We start from the raw sequence: 26,533 nt of genomic DNA, 5'->3' as shown, positions 1-26,533 counted from the left end.
CACCCGGAGCTGTTTGCATTGCCAAACACTATGCATGTTATGGGTCACTATTGGTAATAATGGTTCAGGCAGTTTTTTTATTTACCCATTGATATACAGTATACTCCACATTCTCCCATTACATCCCATCAGACTGAGCTTGCTACTATTCCAACTCCCTCCAAGTCTCGCAGTACCCCGCTCCTCCACTCCACTCTGTCCCTGTGCTACAACCTTGGTCTAATTCCATTTCCCTTTTGCTACAGATCCCATTGGGGAAATCTAATTTAGAGTCTGAATTCAAATCTGTTCCACAGTTATGGTTTGAGAGGCAGTCACTGGTCCCTTTGTGTTTTACCATTAAGGATATAGACTCTAGACACACAGGGGATTGAAGGCTGTATGAAGCAGTTGTAGCCTAATCTTCTGTGCCAGTGCATCAAAATTATAATTGTATATCCTGAGCTGACTAAAAGTGCTGATGTTTGGCTCACAATACAAACAAGGGCAAAGGTTTTTATGTGCACGTCATTTCCATTTGCAGGGATAACTAATGAAGCCTCTGTCTGACTGTGCCGTGGGCAGGTTGTGTAATTGTGTCTGTCTGTCACTCCGGGACAAGATCTTCTCGGCAATGGTGATGTAACTGTGAGGGTGTCTATCAAAGCATTTTTCGTCATTGTGAGAGACTCAGGGATTATAAGACTGTAAGGAGAGAGAAGTAAGATTGTGTTTGTGTTAGGACAAATAAAAAATTCTTACATTCATTACAAATTCATTAGTGAAATATAAACGATAAGTGATTTTTTATCTTGAAATAAATGTTGAATTGATTTATTCGCCCAAATAATCCAGATGCATTTATTTTCATCAGTAACATAAAAAACTGGCATCATTTTTCATAGGGAATGGGCCCTCATATTTTCACAGTAGGAAGTGACATCACGTGTGGTCAACATTGTAAAGGCACACCTCCTTCATAGCAATGAGGAGGAGGGCATGAGATAAACCCTGGTAGCACATTCTGAGACAGACAGACATTCGATTGACTGCTACTGTGCTAAATTCAGGATTGTCCTCTGCTTGAATATAACTCCTCCACGGATATTTGGATTCTCTCTCCATAGCAACAGAGCGTCGGGACCCAGCTGGGGAGTGTTTTATCTAGCTCTGCTCTGCCGACGAATGGCAGAGCAGAGCACAGGGAGGTAGAGACAGAATTTAAAAAAACTATTCACTTCAGCTGTGTTACTGTGCGATTGTCTCTCTTAGATCAGCAGGCAGATCGACAAGCATTTCCACGCAGATACCAGAGACAAATGGAGAGATGCAACAATTTCACTCTTCACTTGATCTGCCTGAGACTGAATCACCCCAGCGCGTATCCTTTTGTGTCAGAGACCCATGTGTCCTCCTCAATCAATCCCCCAAGACCGACTGTGGGTTAACCCGGCAGACAGAGCCCCCTCCTCAGCCTCCCTCTCCCTGTCTGTGCCTCTAATGTTGCTCTGTTCCTGCTTTGCCAATTTCCATTTACCCCAGCTAAGTAACCTTCCTCTTTCTGCAAAGCTCTCACCCTTACTCTCGCTGTCTCCCTCTCACTGCTTGCTATCTCCCTACCCTAGCTTCTTCAAAGCCAGCAGCTTGCTACATGATCTCTTGGACAACGCTCGAGGCTGCTCTCTCGCTGCTCGATGCCGGAGCTCTCTCAGATTTTCATCTCAAGAACGTCAAGATGCTCCTGCAGAGGGATTGATCCCACCTTTTCCCCTCTCGTTCTCCCCTTCCCCTTCCCCTCCCCTTTCCTAATCTCCTGACCTCTGACCCTCACGCCCCCTTCTCTTTCCCGACACTCCTTCCCATTCTTCCTCACCCCAAGTCTCCACTCCTCCTCTCTGCGCTCACCCTGGTGACCATGTTGCCATGTGTCTGCTGGCTCCAGCCTCTCCTCGTCTTGCTGTCCTCTGTCTTACGGGCTCAGGGGGAAAACTGCCCAGCGAGCTGCCTGTGCCCGGATCCCCACACTGTGGACTGCAGCGGCCGTGGACTCACCCGTCTTCCTGATGAGATCCCCTTGGACGTACGCAGGCTCCTTCTGTCTGACAACTGGATCCCCCACATTCCCTCTGACTTCCTAGTGCTCTACATTGACCTGGTCTACCTGGACCTGCGGAACAACGCTCTGTCCCACATCGAGCCGGGCACCCTCAGCACCTCTTCCAGGCTGGTGTTTCTGGACTTGGGCAGCAACAACCTGACTGACATCCCCTCGGGCACCTTTGGGCAGTCCCGTAGCCTGATCAAACTTCGACTGGGTAACAACCCCTATCTGAGCATGGTCAACGAGGACGCGTTCCTGGGCCTCACCTCGTTGCGTGAACTGGAGCTGGAGCGTAATGCCCTGTCTAGCCTTCAGGTGGGGGCGCTGAGCCAGTTGCCCTCTTTACGGGTGGTGAGGCTGGAGGGCAACCCTTGGGTGTGCAACTGCAACTTTGCCAACCTGTTTGCATGGCTGGAGGAAAACAGTCACAAGCTTCCAAATGGTAAGTGGCTTCGTCAGGGGATGCTACTTTGCTTACAGCTTGCTTGACCTAAATAAAAAGGAAAGCCGTGCAACACTAAGAAAATATTATCTTAGCAAATGTTCTGCCATGCTATTGCTGTGTGTTCTATTTATATTTTCCCAGTAGAAAGAGGAACCTCTTCGTCTGTTCTAATTTTGGCTTCCTCCTTCTTTCCTGGCTAAACCCACAGTGCCAGTGAGAGTAATGAAAGAGAATGAGAGACGAGCTCTGGGGGGAGACCTTCAGGGGGATGGTCTCAGATTTATTACACAACAGACTGTCTGTAGCTTCACCCACAGCAGCAACACAACAACAGATAACCAACACCTCACGTTTTCTGCTTGAGCATGAGACGTTGCCATGGCTGTGTGCGGAGTGTACTGTCCATGCCAAACACCTGCCTCTCTCCTCAGGCCGGTGGTCTATTAACGTTGTGCTAAATCAATCAATTAGTGAGTGCTGTTTGTATGACCAATGTATCCAAGCCCTTCCTCTCTCCTTCCTGGTGGTGGAGGCTGGAGGCCATCGGGTCCTTCACCATTGTGTTTCTGCCTGGGTTAGTTAGGTAAAATTACGGCATTGATGTGTTGGCGTGGGCCCCATCTCTCTCTCTCTGTGTCTCAGGCACGCAAATCTGGAAAACAACAAAAGACAAAGGGGATGACAATTCTCCCACAGGAGTGTGTATCCCACAAAGGGTAACATCTGCTTACATGGAGATGATTAGACTGACCATCCAAACCCAGAGGTTATTGTTCTGGGATTCATGTGTTAGTAATGCAGAAGGAAACATAGCCCAATTGTGGAGATGTTCATTTCTTCCACTCTTTCAAGATAGAAACATAACAAATCCCAGACTACGGGATTCACAGTAGCCTACTCTGTAGCAATTCAATAGTTTCACATTTTACAACCTCGTCACTTTAAGAATTTACTCCACATTACTCCAATCACCAATCGTTGTATTTGGAGCTACTAACAATAGGACAGCCATATGTTGTTTGCTTGACAACCTATTTTCATATTATTTAGATATTGTCCTTGAAAACGCAGAGGACATCTATTCATGATAATCATTTTTAGCAAGACTGTGTATAGACCACCAGTTAATATATAGAATCCACTAACATACAGCACACTATGTTTGAATATTTGCATGAAGGGTCAAATAGTTCAGGTCTGCTAAAATAACCCCTGATGAATGTGGTAATACACTGATGACATCTGTGGATGTACAGTATACTGCACATGTGCACAGTATTCAATTCCAAGATTCACAGCATAAACATCATGAATACATAAGTGGGCATATGAACCAATAGACATAGTACATAAATAAGCGTGCACAGCTGCCAAGGTCATTCCACGGGGGGCATTAGATGACGATCTACATAAACATGGGACATCAACACAATGTAAGGACAAAGATCGTCCCATAAAAGCCTAAATAGGCTTTTATCCTTTTAAAAATATGATTTCTTCCGGTGATTGATGGAGAAAGTATTACTAAGATAAACTAATACAATCTAGCATTCAGGCAAAGTGGGTAAAACTGCTAAAAGCCCAGGGATCCTATCCATTATGTCTGTGTACGGAGCTAATGTAAATATTAACATCATGATCACATAACCTTACTTCTTTATTTTTTACCCTGTTTTTCATTTCATGATAACTATCTTGTCTCATTGAGCTCAGGAGAGGCGAAAGTCAAGTTACGAGTTCTCCGAAACATGACCTGCCAAACTGCGCTTCTTAACACTCGCTTCTTAACCCAGAAGCCAGACGCACCAATGTGTTGGAGGAAACACTGTTCAACTGACGACCGAAGCCAGCCTGCAGGCGCCCGGCCCTCCACAAGGAGTTGCTAGAGCGCAATAAACCAAGTAAAGCCCCCCCAGTCAAACGCTCCCCTAACCCAGACAACGCTGGGCAAATTGTGCGTCACCCTATGGGACTCCCGGTCACGGCCGGTAATAACACTACAGCCTGGGATTGAACCCCAGGCTGTAGTGATGTTGCAACACTGCGATACAGTGCCTTAGACCGCTGCACCATTCAGAAATCTCTTGTAACTTTACTTCTTTCCTTTTAAATCATAGGAATGCAAGTAGTTATGTTTTGTAGAGGCTTGTGTGGACACAAGCAGTGGGTGGACATTGCAAACTGCTGACAACTAACAAAAACATTCTCACACATTTAGTTAGTGCTGTACCATGCAATTGTCAACCTTGTTTGTCTCCCTCCTACTCCTCAATAAGAAAGCATCCGCAAAAAGTTGGGTCTGTGTGAGAAAGAGAAGTTGATAAATTGGCAGGAATATCTCATTCCCCCTGGTAAGAAGCTGCAAATGCATTCATCACTTGTCCTCAGTGTTATCTACTGCAGGCTGTAATGAATTCTATTAGATATGCTGGAAAAGCACACATCAGCAGCAACAAATAACAGGCCATTGGCCCAGTCAGGCAACCCCTCTGGCATACCTGCCAACTGGGCCCCGAGATGCACTCTCATATTGAGTTAGCAGTGTAGCGTCTCACCTCATGTAATGTATTTACATTCAAATCAGTGTTTGTTGTGTGACCTGGCTGGGAGGCAAAACCAACTGCTAACTATTAATAAACCATAGTGACCTATTCTATTTAGCATCATCAACCAAACATACACACACACTCACACACAGACTTTATAGCTTTATTTAGCAGTAGACCTGAAGAACACTATGCAGTTTGCATCAGCACTGGGCATATGCGTGATACAGTACATACTGATGAATGCATTTGCAAGTAGGAAATTCGTAGAGCACAGGGGTGCAGTATTATTCTGAGACTGCCTCTGTGCTCATTAAAAGGAGGAAATGTTGTTGATGCATATGGGTAAAATTAAGAAAGCTGTACATTCGAAATCAAAGGAGAACTTATGATTTCATGTCCCTGGCTGAAGCTCCAAATGCATTTTCAGGTAAATGTAATTTCTCATTGGAACAGGGTATCTGAAAATCTGTGTATGATTCAACCAGTCTCTTCTCAACTGCTCACATTTTGGAGGAATTGTTGTGAACCACACATAGAGAATCTGTTCCAAGGATAGATTAGAGTCAGACACACCTACACAATGCTAACAATAACAAGTTGCTCTTGCTGAACAGATGTGTTGGTGTGAAAACTTCAAACCACCCAAAATTGTATTGAGTATTATGACCGGACCTGATTCACGAGTAGTGAGTGTGTGTGTCTGTGTGAGTTTGTGTGTGTTTGTGTGTGTGCATGCGTGTACGCTTGAGTGCATGTGTGCATCTGTTTTTGTGTTTGGGGGTAGGTCTGTTGACCACCACTACTCCTACAGTAAAGGATGGACAGTAATTTATAGAACAAGGCTGACTTGATAAGCTCATCAACATGCATCAACACCCTTGAATCCAAATGGTAATGGTTAGGATTGATGCACAACCAGCATCAACAGTCAGTTTATATTACCATAGAGTGGTCATGGAAACATGGAATAATGAAAATATAGACAAATTCCTCCACCCATCAAATCCTTCTCAAATCACCACCCAAGAATCTCCTCTTCTGTCCTAATCCCGTTATCATGGATTAGACCCTGTTCAGCATTACTTTAGCAGCAGCAGTGTAGACATGCTCCAGACCTGTTTGTGCCTGTTCTCACATGCTGATTTCCCATGTGATAGACATACTATATTGTACCAGTCCACTGCACTGCACGCAGCATACATTGTGCTTAATCTTTGGGTAACTCTGATTGGGTAACTGTGTTGACTGTGTTGTAAATGCCAAATATGTTGGGCTTTTATGGATTAAAAGGGTCACTGTCCAGATGACTTTTTTTTAAACCAAATTGACAGATGTCCAAGACACATATTATCTAATTATACATATTGATGTAGTCCCAATTGACTGTGGATCCCCATAGACAGTCAGTAGATAATGTAACTGTTGTAAAATGAGTAATAACAGATATTCATCTGCATAATATGTAAAGATTACCAACGTGCAAATCAATTGTCAACCTCTCTGCATAAACCTGTCAAGGATACAGTCTTTGTAATCAGATGTTTGTCAGTCCACTCTTCTGGGGGACGTTCCTTTGCGCAGGTCTGCCTGTCTGCCATCAATCAGGTGCCTAAATGTTTTATCAGGGAATGAGTGTCAACATGATCCACTGCTGTCTCCAGAGCTCTTGGGTTAAGGAGGAACATGTATCATTTAGAGAAACACAGTTCTATAGCACCAACCTGGACTCAGGTAACATAGTACATGTAAATCTGGGACACTCCAATTAGTATGATAAGTTTGGTTTTGTATGGTAAGTATTCATTTGTTTCGTATGATCCATTTCGTATGATGTTACAAATTGCAATTTGTAAAATATATTAACAAAATTGCAAAACGTATGACATGATACCAATTCCAATATATTGTGGCTAATGTTAGCTAGGTGGTGAAGGTGGCTCACGCTAATGCCAAAGTAAGCTAGGTGGCGAACGTTAGCTCGGCTCTCCAAACAGGTCAGTTCCAATACCACATTTACAATGTGCAGGGATACTGGACTGATAGAGCTAGATACAGTGCCTTGCAAAAGTATTCATCACCCTTGGCGTTTTTCCTATTTTGTTGCCTCTCCTGTTAGTCAGAGAGGCAACCATGAGACCAAAGATTACCCTGAAGGAGCTGCAAAGCTCCACAGCGGAGATTGGAGTATCTGTCCATAGCCATAAACTCCACAGAGCTGGGCTTTACGGAAGAGTGGCCAGAAAAAAAGCCATTGCTTAAAGAACAAAATAAGCAAGCACGTTTGTTGTTTGCCAAAAGGCATGTGGGAAACTCCCCAAACATATGGAAGAAGGTACTCTGATCAGATGAGACTAAAATTGAGCTTTTTGGCCATCAAGGAAAATGCTACGTCTGGTGCAAACCCGACACCTATCATCACCCCGAGAACACCATCCCTACAGTGAAGAATGGTGGTTGCAGCATCATGCTGTGGGGATGTTTTTCATCGGCAGAGACTGAGAAACTGGTCAGAATTGAAGGAATGATGGATGGTGCTAAATACAGGGAAATTCTTGAGGGAAGCCTGTTTCAGTCTTCCAGAGATTTGAGACTGGGATGGAGGTTCACCTTCCAGCAGGACAATGACCCTGAGCATACTGCTAAAGCAACACACGAGTGGTTTAAGGCAAAACATTTACATGTCGTGGAATGGCCTAGTCAAAGACCAGACCTCAATCAAATTGAGAATCTTTGTTATGACTTAAAGATTGCTGTACACGAGCGGAACCTATCCAATTTGAAGGAGCTGTATTGCCTTGAAGAATTGGCAAATATCCCATTGGCTAGTTATGCCAAGCTTATAGAGACATACCCCAAGAGACTTGTTTCACAATAAAAAATATTTAGTATCTTCAAAATGGTAGTCATGTTGTGTAACTCAAGTGATACAAACCACAAAAGAGTACTTTTAATTCCAGGTTGTAAGGCAATAAAATAAGAAAAGTGGGGTGAAGACTTTTGCAAGCCACTGTATGTATGGGGTAAGGTGACTAGGGATCAGGATATATGATAAACAGAGTAGCAGCAGCGTAAATGATCATTGTATGTGCTTGTGTTTGCATGTGTGTAGAGTCAGTGCAAATGTGCGAGCATGTTATGTGCGTGTTGGAGTGTCAGTGTGCGTGAGTGTGTAGAGTCCTGTGAGTGTGCATAAAGACAGTGCAAAAATAGTATACAAGGGTCAACTCCAATAGACCGTGTAGCCATTCTATTAGCTATTTAGCAGTCTTATGGATTGGGGATAGGGTTAGTTTCGGCTTAAGGTTAGGTTAAAGGGTTAAGGTTAGGGTTAGGGGAAGGGTTAGCTAACAGTCTAAGTGGTTGCAAAGTAGAAAAACATTTGTAAGTTGTTGCAAAATTGCTAATTAGCTAAAATACTAAAGTTGTCCAAGGTGAGAATCAAACACGCAACCTTTTGGTTGCTAGATGTTCACATTATATGTCTACCCATCCACCCTTCCTTAGTTTTTCCCTAAAAGGTAAAGGTATACTTCAGGATTTTGGCAATGATACCCTTTATCTACTTCCCCAGACTCAGATGAATTCATGGATACCATTTTTATGTCTCTGTGTGCAGTTTGAAGGAAGTTGCTAACTAGTGCTAGTAGATACCCATAGACTTTCAGTCATTGCGCTGACGCTAGTTAGCATTGGCTCGCAAAACTACCTCTGACTTCCTTCTTATTGGACACAGAGACATACAAATGGTATCCACGAGTTCATTTGACTCCGACTTGCCAAAATCCAGAAGTATAATTTTAAGTAACCTTACCAAACGTAACATATCACACAATTTGAGTGCCCTGGAGTTATATTTACTATGTTACGTCTAGTCTATAAGACCAGGCTGATACCACAGTGACTAGCTGGGTAACAAGAACCACAGTCATCCACAGGGCAGGCCAAAGCAGGGCAGGGCGGCCTAGCTGCCATGGGTCCCGTGGGCCAGTGTCTGAGGCCTAATAAGACAGCTATCAACACTGCTCATGATCCACAGCTCATGTGACAGGGTCAATGTCAAAATGTTACTTCACAGCCTATCAGGTTACTCCACAGAGAGCTGTTACCACACTGCATGAGCAGCAGTAAATATGACATCACTGTGAATTCACTGGCCTTCCACATCACTGTCTCATATTATATTCAGTACGGAGTTAACATTGCATTACATTACAAAATCATCAACTGTCTTTGCCTCGGGCATGGACGTCAGGGAAAATGTATTATTTCACTTACTTGAGAAGAGAGTGCATTTGACCTTGGCCATTTAATATTTATTTAACGTTGAATGAATTCAAGCTGACATTGAAGTGTATTGCTTAGCAAGCAATCAAAAAAGTGCTACGTTATGAGTAATAGATGTCTAAATGGCAAGTATATCATTCTGAGAAAAGAAAGATCAAGCTAGTGCTTTTTACAGCTGTGGATTGTGTGTCTGTTTTATGTACGCATGTGTGTTGAATGAGCCATGCTAAATGTTTGTGCTGAGAGTATCCCCATGTGACTATGAGATCACTGAGTCCCTGTGCAAAAGGTAAACCCCTCCTGATTTGAATGACTCACACTTGGCCTCGCTGTCACATGAAGGGTTGTCACTTTGTTCATTCAGACACTCTACTCTATCTCTATTTGTCTCTTCCCACTCTCTATCTCCCTCTGACTTGCTGTTCTTATTTTTCTTTGATTTCTTCTCTGTGATTGTCTTTGAGTAATAGAAAATACATGTATATCCATTCCACAGTTTAGTTAAGAATTATGAGATAATTGCCTTTATGCCATGTGTCAATCTAATGATTCTCACTCTTCTGCTATCAACATTGGAATAAATCACGACAGCCACTGTTGTGTTGTAGTGGGAGGAGAGACAATCCTCCAAAATCAGCCTACGACAGCCAGATAGATCAATCACCCAGGAGACAGGAATTTGGATACAAATGGATACCACTATTCCCAAGGCTGGCTGTAATCCTGATTGTAATCCATCACGAGGCAACACGAGCTGTAACATAACCGTGTGGTTGCCCATACCTGTGCATGCTGGCCAACCGGATTGGTTTCTAGCTGTATCATATTCTGGATGACTATATATTGGTGCACCTTACTCTTGAGGCCCATACTGTATTTATGGCGATAGCAGTAATAGACTATGGCTATTACTCACCAATATCTGATCCACCTCTACTCAGACGACACCATTCTGTATACTTCTGGCCATTCTTTGGACACTGTGTTAACTAACCTCCAGACAAGCTTCAATGCCATACAGCTCTACTTCCGTGGTCTCCAACGGAAATGCAAGTAAAACTTGCATTTTCAACTTAAATGCAAGTAAAACTAAATGCATGCTCTTCAACCGATCGCTGCCCACACCTGCCCGCCCGTCCTGCATCACTACTCTGGACGGTTCTGACTTAGAATATATGGACAACTACAAATACCTAGGTGTCTGGTTAGACTGTAAACTCTCCTTCCAGACTCACATTAAGCATCTCCAATCCAAAAATGATATCTAGAATCGGCTTCCTATTTAGCAACGAAGCATCCTTCACTCATGCTGCCAAACATACCCTCGTGAAACTGACTATCCTACCGATCCTTGACTTCGGGGATGTCATTTACAAAATAACCTCCAACACTCTACTCAACAAATTGGATGCAGTCTATCACAGTGCCATCTGTTTTGTCACCAAAGCCCCTTATACTACCCACCACTGCGACCTGTATGCTCTCGTTGGCTGGCCCTCGCTTCATATTCGTCTCCAAACCCACTGGCTCCAGGTCATCTATAAGTCTTTGCTAGGTAAAGCTCCGCCTTATCTCAGCTCACTGGCCACCATAGCAGCACTCACCCGTAGCGCGCTCCCCAGCAGGTATATTTCATTGATCACCCCCAAAGCAAATTCCTCTTTTGGCCGCCTTTCCTTCCAGTTCTCTGCTGCCGTTGACTGGAACGAACTGCAAAAATCTCTGAAGTTGGAGACTCATATCTCCCTCACTAGCTTTAAGCCCCAGCTGTAAGAGCAGCTTACAGATCACTGCACCTGTACATAGCCCATCTGTAAATAGCCCATCCAAGTACCTCATCCCCATACTGTTATTTATGTTATTCATTTTGCTTCTTTGCACCCCAGTATCTCTACTTGCATACTCATTTCTGCACATCTATCACTCCAGTGTTTAATTTCTATATTGTAATTATTTTGCCACTGTGGCCTATCTATTGCCTTACCTCCCTATCCTACCTCATTTGCACACACTATAGACTTTTTCTATTGTATTATTGACTGTATGTTTGTTTATTCCATGTGTAACTGTGTTGTTGTTTGTGTCGCACTGCTTTCCTTTATCTTGGCCACGTCGCAGTTGTAAATGAGAACTTGTTCTCAACTAGCCTATCTGGTTAAATAAAGGTGAAATAAAAAAATAAAAAGAATTGGTGGAAATAAGATATAGCTCTGGCAATGATTGAGAATTTGATACACTAGCCTGTTAAGACTACAGTGGCCGATTTCAGACACTAGATTTACTGGTAATTACTGATATAATGTTTAAATTACTTATTTGATTAATTTCCCACAGTTTTATAAGTCAGAACAATAAAAATGTGACAGTTCAAGGACACTCATAGGCCTCTCTGTCGAACAAACGTGTCTATGGCCCCCTCTAGTGGTTGGCTGCGTCATTACAATCAATTTGGTCATCTACTTCACGTCAAAGTGGCGGTCCTTAGAAAAGCAGCTCTTTAGGTTGACTTGCTCACCACACAGACATGACACTGGATTCCTATGAAACAGGCAGTTCTAAATATATAACTTTCATAGCTGTACAATAAAGAATGCAACCTACACACTTCCTAAAATACGTTATTTATTTTTTTACAAATGACAAATTACAAAAGTAATTTTGTCAAAAACAACGTCTCCTTGTCGATAGGGTGGACACGTTGAATAAATGCCCAAAATGTTGATTTAGATGTTCACAAATGTCATACATTTTGACTTGCACTAATGTCATGATATTTTGGGTAAAGTAATAAAAAGGTTAAAGATTTTGGATAGCCTAAAACTGATTGTAACTCACATCAACAGCATCCTCCCAGAAACCTTAGACCCACACCAATTCGCATACCACCCCAACAGATCCACAGATGACGCAATCTCAATCGCACGCCACACTGCCTTTTCCCACCCGGACAAAAGGAACACCTATGTGAGAATGCTGTTCATTGAAGCGTTCAACACCATAGCGCCCACGAAGCTCATCACTAAGCTAAGGACCCTGGGACTAAACACCTCCCTCTGCAACTGGATCCAGGTGGTAATGGTAGGCAACAACACGTCTGCCACGCTGATCCTCAACACCGAGGACCCTCAGGTGTGTGTACTTAGTCCCCTCCTGTACTTCCTGTTCACCCACGACTGCATGGCCAAACATGTCTCCAACACCATCATTAAGTTTGCTGATGACAGCCTATAGGGAGGAGGTTAGAGAACTGGCAGTGTGGTGCCAGGACAACAACCTCTCCCTCAATGTGAGCAAAACAAAGGAGATGACCATGGACTATAGGAAAAGGCGGGCCGGACAGGCCCCCATTAACATCAACGGGGCTGTAGTGGAGCGGGTCGAGAGCTTCAAGTTCCTTGTGTCCACAACACCAAGAAACTATCATGGTCCAAACACACCAAGACAGTCGTGAAGAGGGCACAACAAAGCCTTTTCCCCCTCAGGAGACTGAAATGATTTGGCATGGGCCCCCAGATCCTCAAAATGTTTTACAGCTGCACAATCGAGAGCATCCTGACCGGTTGCATCAACGCCTGGTATGGCAACTGCTCGGCATATAAGGTGCTACAGAGGGTAGTGCATACGGCCCAGTACATCACTGGGGGCGAAGCTTCCTGCAATCCAGGACCTATATAATAGGCGGTGTCAGAGGAAAGCCCATAGAATTGTCAGAGACTCCAGTCACCCAAGTCATAGACTGTTTCCTCTGCTAGCGCATGGCAAGCGGTACCGGAGCGCCAAGTGTATGGCCAAAAGTCTACCCCCAAGCAATAAGACTGCTGAACAATTAATCAAATGGCCACCGGACTATTACATTGACTGACCCCCCCCCTCCATTTGTTTTGTACACTGCTGCTACTCGCTGTTTATTATCTATGCATAGTCACTTCACCCCTACCTACGGTACATGTACAAATTACTTCTAACTCGTACCTCCGCACACTAACTTACTAACTACCCCCTGTATAGAGCTTCATTATTTTTATGTTATTGTGTTACTTTTGATTATTTTTTACTTGAATATATTTGGTAAATATTTTCTTAACTCTTCTTGAACTGCGCTGTTGGTTAAGGGCTTGTGAGTTAGCATTTCACGCTAAGGACTACACTTGTTGTATTCGGCGCACGTGACGAATAACGTTTGATTTGATTTGAACTACATATAGACATATTATAAAGTATGAAACGGCTCGTTCAGTCGCAGGTCAAGAATTCACTATGATATCATCATATTTGTATGTGGTCTATTATACTTTTATTCTGTACTACATAATATGAGTTGAAAGTGTTATGTTCAGGTGAAAGCCAATGTCCATAAGCCCATAGCAAAACAGTGCAAAACGGATGTTAGCTCAAGAGGCTAGCTGTTCTGTCTTGTAACATCTGCACATAATACCTTTGTGGTTTAAGGTTTAGAGGCCAGTTGCAGAGACTGTAATCCCAGAACCAAATCATATCAGTCTGTCACAAGAAACTACAGAGCCTGTGACAGACAGGAACTAAAGGAGGATTGTCTCTGAGACAAACTAGGATGTTTGTCTCAGAGACAGACAGTATTTTGGAGATCGTCCCAGTCAGAATTATCGTGTCCGAATGATATAATAGGGAAGATTTGTGTAACAGGGGTCCACTGAAGCTTAGTGTATGTACAGTAAATTGCACAAATATTTGGGGCACAGTGTTCAAATATTTGGGGCACAGTGTTCAAATATTGGCATTTTTTCTATTAAAGCGGCAATCTACAGTTGCTACATCCATTTTTAGACTGATTAATGTATAATATGTACCCATTGATTCTTGAAGAATATAACTTAGATGAACTTAGTTAAAATCTCATCCCCCATCATAACCCAAAATACAAGCGTTTTTTATTTACTCCAGTGTTTGTAAACAAAGTAAATGTCAACAAACCCTCTATAGCCTCAAAACATTGTTAAAACTATGAAACTATTGATAGTTGTTACATTTCTCCAGCTCAATCCCTTAGTTTTTACCAAAACAGTACGTTTTGTTATTGTTTCAACTGCTGATTGTTGCTTTAAATAAATGATAATACCATAATACTGCTCCATTTCAAAAATAATTAAGGCCTATTGTTTTCGGTGTAAACTGATTTCACCCATTTTCAGTAATTTCCACATACCGAAAAAGTGTCTGTGGTTTCCTGCATAATGTTTAAAATAACATGTTAAACCACTGGATAATCAGTACAGATTAAAAATATCCACTGTCAGCTGAGCAGGGATTCATTTAGTGCTGGGAAATGGGGCCTGTCGTCTTGCCCCACAGGGAGCAGGATAAAGTTAATATCAGTAACTCTAACAGGACCCTGTTAAACAAACTTTTTAGGCAAACTTTGATCTCCAATCTCGTTAATCACTGTGTAGGGTGATGCTAGGACTGAGTGGCCAGAGAAACAGGTCCATCTCAGAGCCTAAGGCTGGGTCTCCTGGGTGATGAGTTTGCCATTTAAAGTGTGGTGTGAATATAAATAGAGGCCATGAATCTCATACTTAAGTGGACAACACAGCTGGCATAAGCAATGCATAAGATTCCCAAAACTATACCCAACTCCTCTCGACTTTGAGTTGAATTGATATGAGTTGAATTGATATGCAGCCTCTTTATACATTTTCTTTGGCTGTCCATGTGAACTTTCCATCTGACCATGTAATCCCATTATAAAAGCCTAAGTAAGTTGTCATTTGATTTGATTTGATTTACTAGGATCCCCATTAGCCGACGCCAATGGTGACAGCTAGTTTTACTGGGGTCATGCACTTCAAAGTGTTGTGCAGAACAGCATTGTGACACTTTTAAATGGGTGGAGCACATGGTGGATGATGTAACATAATCATTTGACCCTTAAGTTTATGAAACATATAAAAAAATATAAAAAACAGCATTATGCCACACTGCATAGATGGCAAGTTCTAAAGCAGAGTGGATTGTAATGTTGACAGCAGAACATGCTGCTACAATCTGGGCTATCTGTGAGAGAGCGTGGGAAAGCGTTTGTGAGTGCATGCTTTGGCATGTGGCAATGGTATGCACCCACCTCCTCTAGGCTTCCTTTCTGACTACCTGGGAGTTGACATTTGCATCGATATGTCTAGATTTTTCATCCCAGTGTAAAGAGGCAATTTATTTACTGTATATACGGTTCTCCTTTCAAGCCGCCAACCATGTTTGAGGAGAAAAATGCAGTTCTCATTTTATACCTTTGCTAGGGGTTCTGATTATTAAACAGTGTTGATAATAGCCTGTGCTGTGCAACAATATTGAGGGAAGAAAGGGATATGGTCAACTATACAGCGATGACAGTGTAGAGGTCAGGAGTCAATAAGTGTGTCAGTGTCGGTGACTAACCAGTGGCCTACAGAGCTTATATTAGACAACTATAAAAATGCATTTCAAGCAAAAAAGACACTTTGTATCAAACATTCATCACCAGCCGGCCTCCACCCAGTACCCTGTCCTGAACCTTAGACACTGTTACTAGCCGGCCTCCACCTAGTACCCTGCCCTGAACCTTAGACACTGTTACTAGCCGGCCTCCACCCACTACCCTTTGATTTGATTTGATTTGTTTAGCTTATAGGGAAACATATCTGACTAAAGTACAGTGTCTAAGGTTCAGGGCAGGGTACTAGGTGGAGGCCGGCTAGTAACAGTGTCTAAGGTTCAGGGCAGGGTACTGGGTGGAGGCCGGCTAGTAACAGTGTCTAAGGTTCAGGGCTGGGGTACTGGGTGGAGGCCGGCTAGTAACAGTGTCTAAGGTTCAGGGCAGGGTACTGGGTGGAGGCCGGCTAGTAACAGTGTCTAAGGTTCAGGGCTGGGTACTGGGTGGAGGCCGGCTAGTAACAGTGTCTAAGGTTCAGGGCTGGGTACTGGGTGGAGGCCGGCTAGTAACAGTGTCTAAGGTTCAGGGTAGGGTACTAGGTGGAGGCCGGCTAGTAACAGTGTCTAAGGTTCAGGGCTGGGGTACTGGGTGGAGGCCGGCTAGTAACAGTGTCTAAGGTTCAGGGCAGGGTACTGGGTGGAGGCCGGCTAGTAACAGTGTCTAAGGTTCAGGGCTGGGTACTGGGTGGAGGCCGGCTAGTAACAGTGTCTAAGGTTCAGGGCTGGGTACTGGGTGGAGGCCGGCTAGTAACAGTGTCTAAGGTTCAGGGCAGGGTACTAGGTGGAGGCCGGCTAGTAACAGTGTCTAAGGTTCAGGGCTGGGTACTGGGTGGAGGCCGGCTAGTAACAGTGTCTAAGGTTCAGGGCAGGGTACTAGGTGGAGGCCGGCTAGTAACAGTGTCTAAGGTTCAGGGCAGGGTACTGGGTGGAGGCCGGCTAGTAACAGTGTCTAAGGTTCAGGGCAGGGTACTGGGTGGAGGCCGGCTAGTAACAGTGTCTAAGGTTCAGGGCTGGGTACTAGGTGGAGGCCGGCTAGTAACAGTGTCTAAGGTTCAGGGCTGGGTACTAGGTGGAGGCCGGCTAGTAACAGTGTCTAAGGTTCAGGGCTGGGTACTGGGTGGAGGCCGGCTAGTAACAGTGTCTAAGGTTCAGGGCTGGGTACTGGGTGGAGGCCGGCTAGTAACAGTGTCTAAGGTTCAGGGCAGGGTACTAGGTGGAGGCCGGCTAGTAACAGTGTCTAAGGTTCAGGGCTGGGTACTGGGTGGAGGCCGGCTAGTAACAGTGTCTAAGGTTCAGGGCAGGGTACTGGGTGGAGGCCGGCTAGTAACAGTGTCTAAAGTTCAGGGCAGGGTACTGGGTGGAGGCCGGCTAGTAACAGTGTCTAAGGTTCAGGGCAGGGTACTGGGTGGCCGGCTAGTAACAGTGTCTAAGGTTCAGGGCTGGGGTACCGGGTGGAGGCCGGCTAGTAACAGTGTCTAAGGTTCAGGGCTGGGTACTAGGTGGAGGCCGGCTAGTAACAGTGTCTAAGGTTCAGGGCAGGGTACTAGGTGGAGGCCGGCTAGTAACAGTGTCTAAGGTTCAGGGCTGGGTACTGGGTGGAGGCCGGCTAGTAACAGTGTCTAAGGTTCAGGGCTGGGTACTGGGTGGAGGCCGGCTAGTAACAGTGTCTAAGGTTCAGGGCAGGGTACTGGGTGGAGGCCGGCTAGTAACAGTGTCTAAGGTTCAGGGCTGGGTACTAGGTGGAGGCCGGCTAGTAACAGTGTCTAAGGTTCAGGGCAGGGTACTAGGTGGAGGCCGGCTAGTAACAGTGTCTAAGGTTCAGGGCTGGGTACTGGGTGGAGGCCGGCTAGTAACAGTGTCTAAGGTTCAGGGCTGGGTACTGGGTGGAGGCCGGCTAGTAACAGTGTCTAAGGTTCAGGGCAGGGTACTGGGTGGAGGCCGGCTAGTAACAGTGTCTAAGGTTCAGGGCTGGGTACTAGGTGGAGGCCGGCTAGTAACAGTGTCTAAGGTTCAGGGCTGGGTACTAGGTGGAGGCCGGCTAGTAACAGTGTCTAAGGTTCAGGGCTGGGTACTGGGTGGAGGCCGGCTAGTAACAGTGTCTAAGGTTCAGGGCTGGGTACTGGGTGGAGGCCGGCTAGTAACAGTGTCTAAGGTTCAGGGCAGGGTACTAGGTGGAGGCCGGCTAGTAACAGTGTCTAAGGTTCAGGGCTGGGTACTGGGTGGAGGCCGGCTAGTAACAGTGTCTAAGGTTCAGGGCAGGGTACTGGGTGGAGGCCGGCTAGTAACAGTGTCTAAAGTTCAGGGCAGGGTACTGGGTGGAGGCCGGCTAGTAACAGTGTCTAAGGTTCAGGGCAGGGTACTGGGTGGCCGGCTAGTAACAGTGTCTAAGGTTCAGGGCTGGGGTACCGGGTGGAGGCCGGCTAGTAACAGTGTCTAAGGTTCAGGGCTGGGTACTAGGTGGAGGCCGGCTAGTAACAGTGTCTAAGGTTCAGGGCAGGGTACTAGGTGGAGGCCGGCTAGTAACAGTGTCTAAGGTTCAGGGCTGGGTACTGGGTGGAGGCCGGCTAGTAACAGTGTCTAAGGTTCAGGGCTGGGTACTGGGTGGAGGCCGGCTAGTAACAGTGTCTAAGGTTCAGGGCAGGGTACTAGGTGGAGGCCGGCTAGTAACAGTGTCTAAGGTTCAGGGCAGGGTACTGGGTGGAGGCCGGCTAGTAACAGTGTCTAAGGTTCAGGGCAGGGTACTGGGTGGAGGCCGGCTAGTAACAGTGTCTAAGGTTCAGGGCTGGGTACTAGGTGGAGGCCGGCTAGTAACAGTGTCTAAGGTTCAGGGCTGGGTACTAGGTGGAGGCCGGCTAGTAACAGTGTCTAAGGTTCAGGGCTGGGTACTGGGTGGAGGCCGGCTAGTAACAGTGTCTAAGGTTCAGGGCTGGGTACTGGGTGGAGGCCGGCTAGTAACAGTGTCTAAGGTTCAGGGCAGGGTACTAGGTGGAGGCCGGCTAGTAACAGTGTCTAAGGTTCAGGGCTGGGTACTGGGTGGAGGCCGGCTAGTAACAGTGTCTAAGGTTCAGGGCAGGGTACTGGGTGGAGGCCGGCTAGTAACAGTGTCTAAAGTTCAGGGCAGGGTACTGGGTGGAGGCCGGCTAGTAACAGTGTCTAAGGTTCAGGGCAGGGTACTGGGTGGCCGGCTAGTAACAGTGTCTAAGGTTCAGGGCTGGGGTACCGGGTGGAGGCCGGCTAGTAACAGTGTCTAAGGTTCAGGGCTGGGTACTAGGTGGAGGCCGGCTAGTAACAGTGTCTAAGGTTCAGGGCAGGGTACTAGGTGGAGGCCGGCTAGTAACAGTGTCTAAGGTTCAGGGCTGGGTACTGGGTGGAGGCCGGCTAGTAACAGTGTCTAAGGTTCAGGGCTGGGTACTGGGTGGAGGCCGGCTAGTAACAGTGTCTAAGGTTCAGGGCAGGGTACTAGGTGGAGGCCGGCTAGTAACAGTGTCTAAGGTTCAGGGCTGGGTACTGGGTGGAGGCCGGCTAGTAACAGTGTCTAAGGTTCAGGGCTGGGTACTAGGTGGAGGCCGGCTAGTAACAGTGTCTAAGGTTCAGGGCTGGGTACTGGGTGGAGGCCGGCTAGTAACAGTGTCTAAGGTTCAGGGCAGGGTACTAGGTGGAGGCCGGCTAGTAACAGTGTCTAAGGTTCAGGGCTGGGTACTGGGTGGAGGCCGGCTAGTAACAGTGTCTAAGGTTCAGGGCAGGGTACTGGGTGGAGGCCGGCTAGTAACAGTGTCTAAAGTTCAGGGCAGGGTACTGGGTGGAGGCCGGCTAGTAACAGTGTCTAAGGTTCAGGGCAGGGTACCGGGTGGATGCCGGCTAGTAACAGTGTCTAAGGTTCAGGGCTGGGGTACCGGGTGGAGGCCGGCTAGTAACAGTGTCTAAGGTTCAGGGCTGGGGTACTGGGTGGAGGCCGGCTAGTAACAGTGTCTAAGGTTCAGGGCAGGGTACTGGGTGGAGGCCGGCTAGTAACAGTGTCTAAGGTTCAGGGCTGGGTACTGGGTGGAGGCCGGCTAGTAACAGTGTCTAAAGTTCAGGGCTGGGTACTGGGTGGAGGCCGGCTAGTAACAGTGTCTAAGGTTCAGGGCAGGGTACTGGGTGGAGGCCGGCTAGTAACAGTGTCTAAGGTTCAGGGCTGGGGTACCGGGTGGAGGCCGGCTAGTAACAGTGTCTAAGGTTCAGGGCTGGGGTACTGGGTGGAGGCCGGCTAGTAACAGTGTCTAAGGTTCAGGGCTGGGGTACTGGGTGGAGGCCGGCTAGTAACAGTGTCTAAGGTTCAGGGCAGGGTCCTGGGTGGAGGCCGGCTAGTAACAGTGTCTAAGGTTCAGGGCAGGGTACTGGGTGGACGCCGGCTAGTGATGAATGTTTAATATTCTGATGGAGGTAGAAGCTGTTTATCAGTCTCTCAGTCCCAGCTTTGATGCACATGTACTGTCTCTGCCTTCTAGATTGTAACGGGGTGAACAGGCTGTGGCTTAGGTGGCTGAGGTCCTTGATGATTGTCTTGGCCTTCCTGTGACACAGGGTGCTGTAGATTTCCCTCTGGAGAGCCCTGTGGTTGCGGGTGGTGCAGTTGCCATACCAGGCGGTGGTACAGCTCGACAGAATGCTATCGATGGTACATCTGTAGAAGTTTGAGACGGTCTTAGGAGCCAAGCCAACTTTCTTCAGCCTCCTGAGACACGTCACTGAGGACAATTTATGTCCTCAGTGACCTGCACGTTGAGGAACTTGAAGCTTTTGACCTTCACTGCGGCCCTGTCAGTGTGGATGGGGGAGTGCTCTCTCTGCAGTCTCCTGTAGTCCACGATCAGCTCCTTCATAAACAGCCATGATTGTAATTAAGCACACAATACATGAGCTAATTAAACCAATAAATCAGCTGTTTAACAACGTAGTTTTGTCAACCAACATTTTTTCAGCAACAATTGTCAAGAGGCTTGTTTGTTCATCACATTGCATTGCTATTCTCGACAGCATACGAAAAAACGAAGGCAGTAATAGCTCAGCTGGCAATGAAATCCTGGATTGTAAGTGCGTAGCATGATAAGGTTGTTTGAAGTTGCCAAAATACATTATAGCATTTTATTCTGTTCAGTTTTGGGAGTTGTGCAGCCAAGCCACCTGAAAATCTCTCTCACATAGCGCATAGCTAAAAGCCTTCCATTTGCAGAGGTAGAACCAGTGGAACTACAACAGCCTGTGAACTAGCCAGCTCTCTCGTCTCACGTAATGTTATCCCATCAGCACAGCACAGGGCATGTCAATGGCACTTTAAATATTTAGTCACTGTTAACAAATTGGTTCAGTGAGGCGATGATCCACAGCTCGTGTAACCTTGGGACTCAGACTAATGACGTTACAATGGAAAAAGACCAATGGTTTGTTCTTCCCTTAAAATGAATGGGATGAGTGAAAACTAACCTTGAAATCCACAATGTGTTGTCATCACAGCCACAGGAAGATGTTTTGAGATGGGGATTAATGTGCATAGTACCATACATACATACATACATACATACATACATACATACATACATACATACATACATACATACATACATACATACATACATACATACATACATACATACATACATACATACATACATACATACATACATACATACATACATACATACATACATACATACATACATACATACATACATACATACATACATACATACATACATACATACATACATACATACATACATACATACATACATACATACATACATACATACATACATACATACATACATACATACATACATACATACATACATACATACATACATACATACATACATACATACATACATACATACATACATACATACATACATACATACATACATACATACATACATACATACATACATACATACATACATACATACATACATACATACATACATACATACATACATACATACATACATACATACATACATACATACATACATACATACATACATACATACATACATACATACATACATACATACATACATACATACATACATACATACATACATACATACATACATACATACATACATACATACATACATACATACATACATACATACATACATACATACATACATACATACATACATACATACATACATACATACATACATACATACATACATACATACATACATACATACATACATACATACATACATACATACATACATACATACATACATACATACATACATACATACATACATACATACATACATACATACATACATACATACATACATACATACATACATACATACATACATACATACATACATACATACATACATACATACATACATACATACATACATACATACATACATACATACATACATACATACATACATACATACATACATACATACATACATACATACATACATACATACATACATACATACATACATACATACATACATACATACATACATACATACATACATACATACATACATACATACATACATACATACATACATACATACATACATACATACATACATACATACATACACACATACACACATACACACACACACACACACACATACACACATACACACATACACACATACACACATACACACATACACACATACACACACAAATAAATACATACATACATAGCAGACCAGGTTTTAGGAATTCCACACATGGAATTTTTTGTTGTAGGGCTGGTAAAAAATGTGCACAATGGTCAGGAGGAATTTTGGACATTCCGCTTTACAAAACTGTTTGAGTTCAGCAATATTTTTAGGATGTCTTTTGTGAACCACTCTCAAGGTCATGAAACAGCATTTTAAATCGATTTCAGGTCAGGACTCTCACTGGGCAACTCCAGAATATGTATTTTCTTCTGTTGAAGCCATTCTGTTGTTGAATTATTTCTGTGTTTTGGGTCGTTGTCCTGTCCTGCAACACCCAACTTCTGTTGAGCTTCAATTGGCAGACAGATAGCCTTACATTCTCCTGCAAAATGTCTTGATAAACTTAGGAATTAACTTTTCTGTCGATGATAGCAAGCTGTTCAGGCCCTGAGGCAGCAAAGCAGCCCCAAACCATGATGCTCCCTCCATCATACATTACAGTTGGGATGAGGTTTTGATGTTGGTGTGCTGTGCCTCTTTTCCTCCACACATAGTGTTGTGTGTTCCTTCCAAACAACTCAACTTTAGTTTAATCTGTCCACAGAATATTTTGCCAGAAGCACTGTGGAACATCTAGGTGCTATTTTACGAACTTCAGACGTGCAGCAATGTTTTTTTGGACAGCAGTGGCTTCTTCCATGGTGTCCCCCCATGAACAACATTCTTGTTTAGTGTTTTACGTATCATAGACTCGTCAACAGAGATGTTAGCGTGTTACAGAGATTTCAGTAAGTATTTAGCTGACCCTCTAGGATTCTTCTTAACCTCATTGAACATTCTGCACTGTGCTCTTGCAGTCATCTTTGCAGGACGGCCACTCCTATGGAGAGTAGCAACAGTGCTGACCTTTCTCAATGTTTGACAATTTGTCTTACCGTGGACTGATGAACATCAAGGCTTTAAGAAATACTTTTGTTACCCTGTCCAGCTTTATACAAGTCAACAATTCTTAATCTTAGGTCTTCTGAGATCGCTTTTGTTCGAGGCATGGTTCAAATCAGGCAATGCTTCTTGTGAATAGCAAACTCAAATTTTGTGAGTGCTTTTTATAGGGCAAGGCAGCTCTAACCAACATCTCCAAACTCATCTCATTGATTGGACTCAAGGTTATCTGACTCCTGACTCCAATTAACTTTTGGAAAAGTCATTAGCCTAGGGGTTCATATACTTTTTCCAACCTACACTGTGAATGTTTAAATGATGTATTCAATATAAACAAGAAAAATACAATAATTTGTTTTGTCATTAGTTTAAGCACACTGTGTTTGTCTATTGCTGCGGCTAAGATGAAGATCAGATCAAATGTTTGACTAATGTATGCAGACATCCATGTAATTCCAAGGGGTTCACATACTTTTCCTTGCCACTGTATATGTATTAATCTTGCCAGTTCTTTAAATAAGCTAAATGTGTTTTGTTTCACTCTGTTGAGACATTTTTGTTGGATAAATTAATTCAATCTGCATTTTTAATTGTGTGCTCTGTAATTAGTTTAAGATTATAAGTAGGCCTTTTGTAAAATAAATGTTATTAGCCTATTGCTTTAATTTGTTTTGTACTGTAGGCACCAGCCTTTCTTGGTAATTGCCTGTTAAAAAGGTTTGAATCACTTCACATGTGTTTGTTTTATTCTGCTGAGACATTTTCTTTGGCCAAATTAAGCTCCAACTGTAATGTGGTGTTTGCCACAATATAATATCGTGCTCGTATTTTCCTATAAACCATGGCTAGTGGTTAAGAGCATTGGTTCAGCACCAGCGCTCCAACTGACTCCAACAGTTGAATTTAAGGTGAGGAAGAATGCTTTAGGTCTACCAAATTTGCTCCTATAATCTAAACAATATAATGCTTATCTTTATAAAAAAAACATTCTGATCAGAAATTAACACATTTGTCTCCTTTGTACACATATATCTGTACAGCAGACACAGTAGCCTATCTGACAAGGATAAAGAAATGCATCTTGGTATTTTAGCATTATGCATATCTCTATCTCTCCCTCCTCTATCTCTCTCTGGGACTAGGCCTAAACTTGCTTCACTTCCTTTATATATATTTGTTTGTATTAATATTATACAGCGGACGCCTAAGCCTATATACCTATGCAATGCCCTGATGCAATTAGTGCTCAAATCTCTGACAGCTGAACCGTAAAGTGGACAGTATTATATTATAAACCAATAAAACAATAGGCTATAGAGTTCTGCTTATGCTACACATCGAAAAACAATAAATTGTGTTTTTGTAATATGTTATAGGCTGTTTTAAAGACATTTGGCCAGTAGCCCTCATTTATTGATGGTGCTGGCTGCGTGGGTTGACTCCCTTATAGGTCATGGATGACAGGTACATTTCTCACATGTCTGATCAATTTCAAGCTTCCCAGTCACTTATCCAGCACCTAACGGAAACCCTGGCTACAAAATAAACTTTCCAGTGACATTGAGTCACCCAATGATGAAGATGCATAGGCTACTCACCCGTGATGTCTGATGTGCTCAAGATAAACTACTTTGAAAAACTGTTAGCTCAGAATTGTTCAAAAGTTGTTGGGAATTTTTTGTTAGCTTCTACAGACAGATTAGTCTTCTCTTTTCAGCAGTAGGCATTTGCTTTCCGAACAGTAGACCTACATTTGTGAAAGGCAAACTGACAGCCACAACCAATAATAGTCAGGACTGGCAGCCGTCTGCTAGTCTACCCATGCGTTGAAGTGCCAAAGTGCCAGGGTTAGAGGTTCCAAAATCCTTCTGTGGATGGCTACAACGTAACAAGCTGTTCTATATTTGGCGCACATGCTGCCCAAATTGCGGTTTTACTGACTGTAAGTGCTTGTGATAAAACTATTCTTTAGAAGCTATTGATCAACTGTAGCTAAAATATGATCTCTGGTGTAGTATTTTAGTTATGCTTGTTCAGACTGGAATTATATCATTTTTGGGGAAATTATTTTTTTACAGCCTAATTTTAGCAAAATTATTTCAATTTATCGGGGGGTGCAGCACCCCCAGCACCCCTACTTCCCTCAGCTATGGTGGTCATTGATGGTTTCATAGAGCCTCTGTATGATTGGTAATATGTCATAGCAACTGGGACACTGGCGAGGATGACAGACCGATTTATAATGCTTACATCTTGAGATGAGTTCAGTGAAGGTGCTCCTTGCCTTCCGGCTGTTCCAGCAATGCCGTAAATAAAAACCAGAGGTTATGACAAGTGATTTATCTGGTTAATTGACTTCTATTTAACCTCAAGGATCATAATTCATAGAATTTGAAAATAATCCAGACATTCCATTTAGTAAAGAAGACGTAAAAAAAATGTGTCTTGGAATAACAAAAGTTATTGCATCTAGAGGTCAAAATCTCTAGAGTTGATGTTATTTGTGAAGGTTAATATAATAGTTTCTGCCAGAGGAACGGTTTGTTTACATGATGATAATGATCATGGGGGCTCTATTGTTGGGTTTTCTGTCTGGTCCTAAACATATCCCTCTTCTTTGTCCCCTTGTAGGAGTGGAGGGCATAGAGTGTTCACTACCCATGGATGGCAGACAGGTGTCCCTGAGCCAGCTCTCACAGGACAGCTTCCGGGAGTGCCAGATCACCCTTACCTTAACAGACTTACTTATCATCATCTTCTCCGGCATCTCTGTGTCTGTAGTGGCCATCATGACCAGCTTTTTCCTGGCCTCCATTGTCCACTGTTTCCAGCGTACAAGCAAAACCTCTAAGGGAGATGAGGAGGAGAGTGAGGAGTGAGACTGTCTTAGCCCCAGAGCATGCCTGAACTGACACTTCATCTGGTTCAACCTTGAGACCAGGCTGCTACCCAACAACAACTTTCCGCCTCACACTGGTAGAGAACTGGAAGAGAGATAGACTGTTTTAGTGGCACATTTTGCAGTGGATTGTGGGGTTTTATAAGAGCCCTGATATTGCAGGAGATATTGTCCTCTCAAGGTGTGAAAAATATATAAACATGTCCCAGTATGAATTATACT

At 44.1% G+C, this 26,533-nt stretch overlaps 1 protein-coding gene across 1 annotated transcript; it reads left to right on the top strand.

Moving 5' to 3' along the window:
* Positions 1-1,020: 1,020 nt before the first annotated feature.
* Positions 1,021-26,533, top strand: LOC135541109 (leucine-rich repeat-containing protein 38-like). Its single transcript, XM_064967227.1, has 2 exons — positions 1,021-2,522; positions 26,044-26,533. The coding sequence occupies exons 1-2, from the start codon at positions 1,895-1,897 to the stop codon at positions 26,289-26,291; spliced, it is 876 nt and encodes a 291-aa protein (XP_064823299.1). The 5' UTR covers positions 1,021-1,894; the 3' UTR covers positions 26,292-26,533.

The sequence above is a fragment of the Oncorhynchus masou genome, chromosome 6 (genome assembly GCF_036934945.1).
Source record: "Oncorhynchus masou masou isolate Uvic2021 chromosome 6, UVic_Omas_1.1, whole genome shotgun sequence".
NCBI classification, from domain to species: Eukaryota; Metazoa; Chordata; class Actinopteri; order Salmoniformes; family Salmonidae; genus Oncorhynchus; species Oncorhynchus masou.
This window is presented reverse-complemented; position numbering and strand designations above follow the sequence as displayed.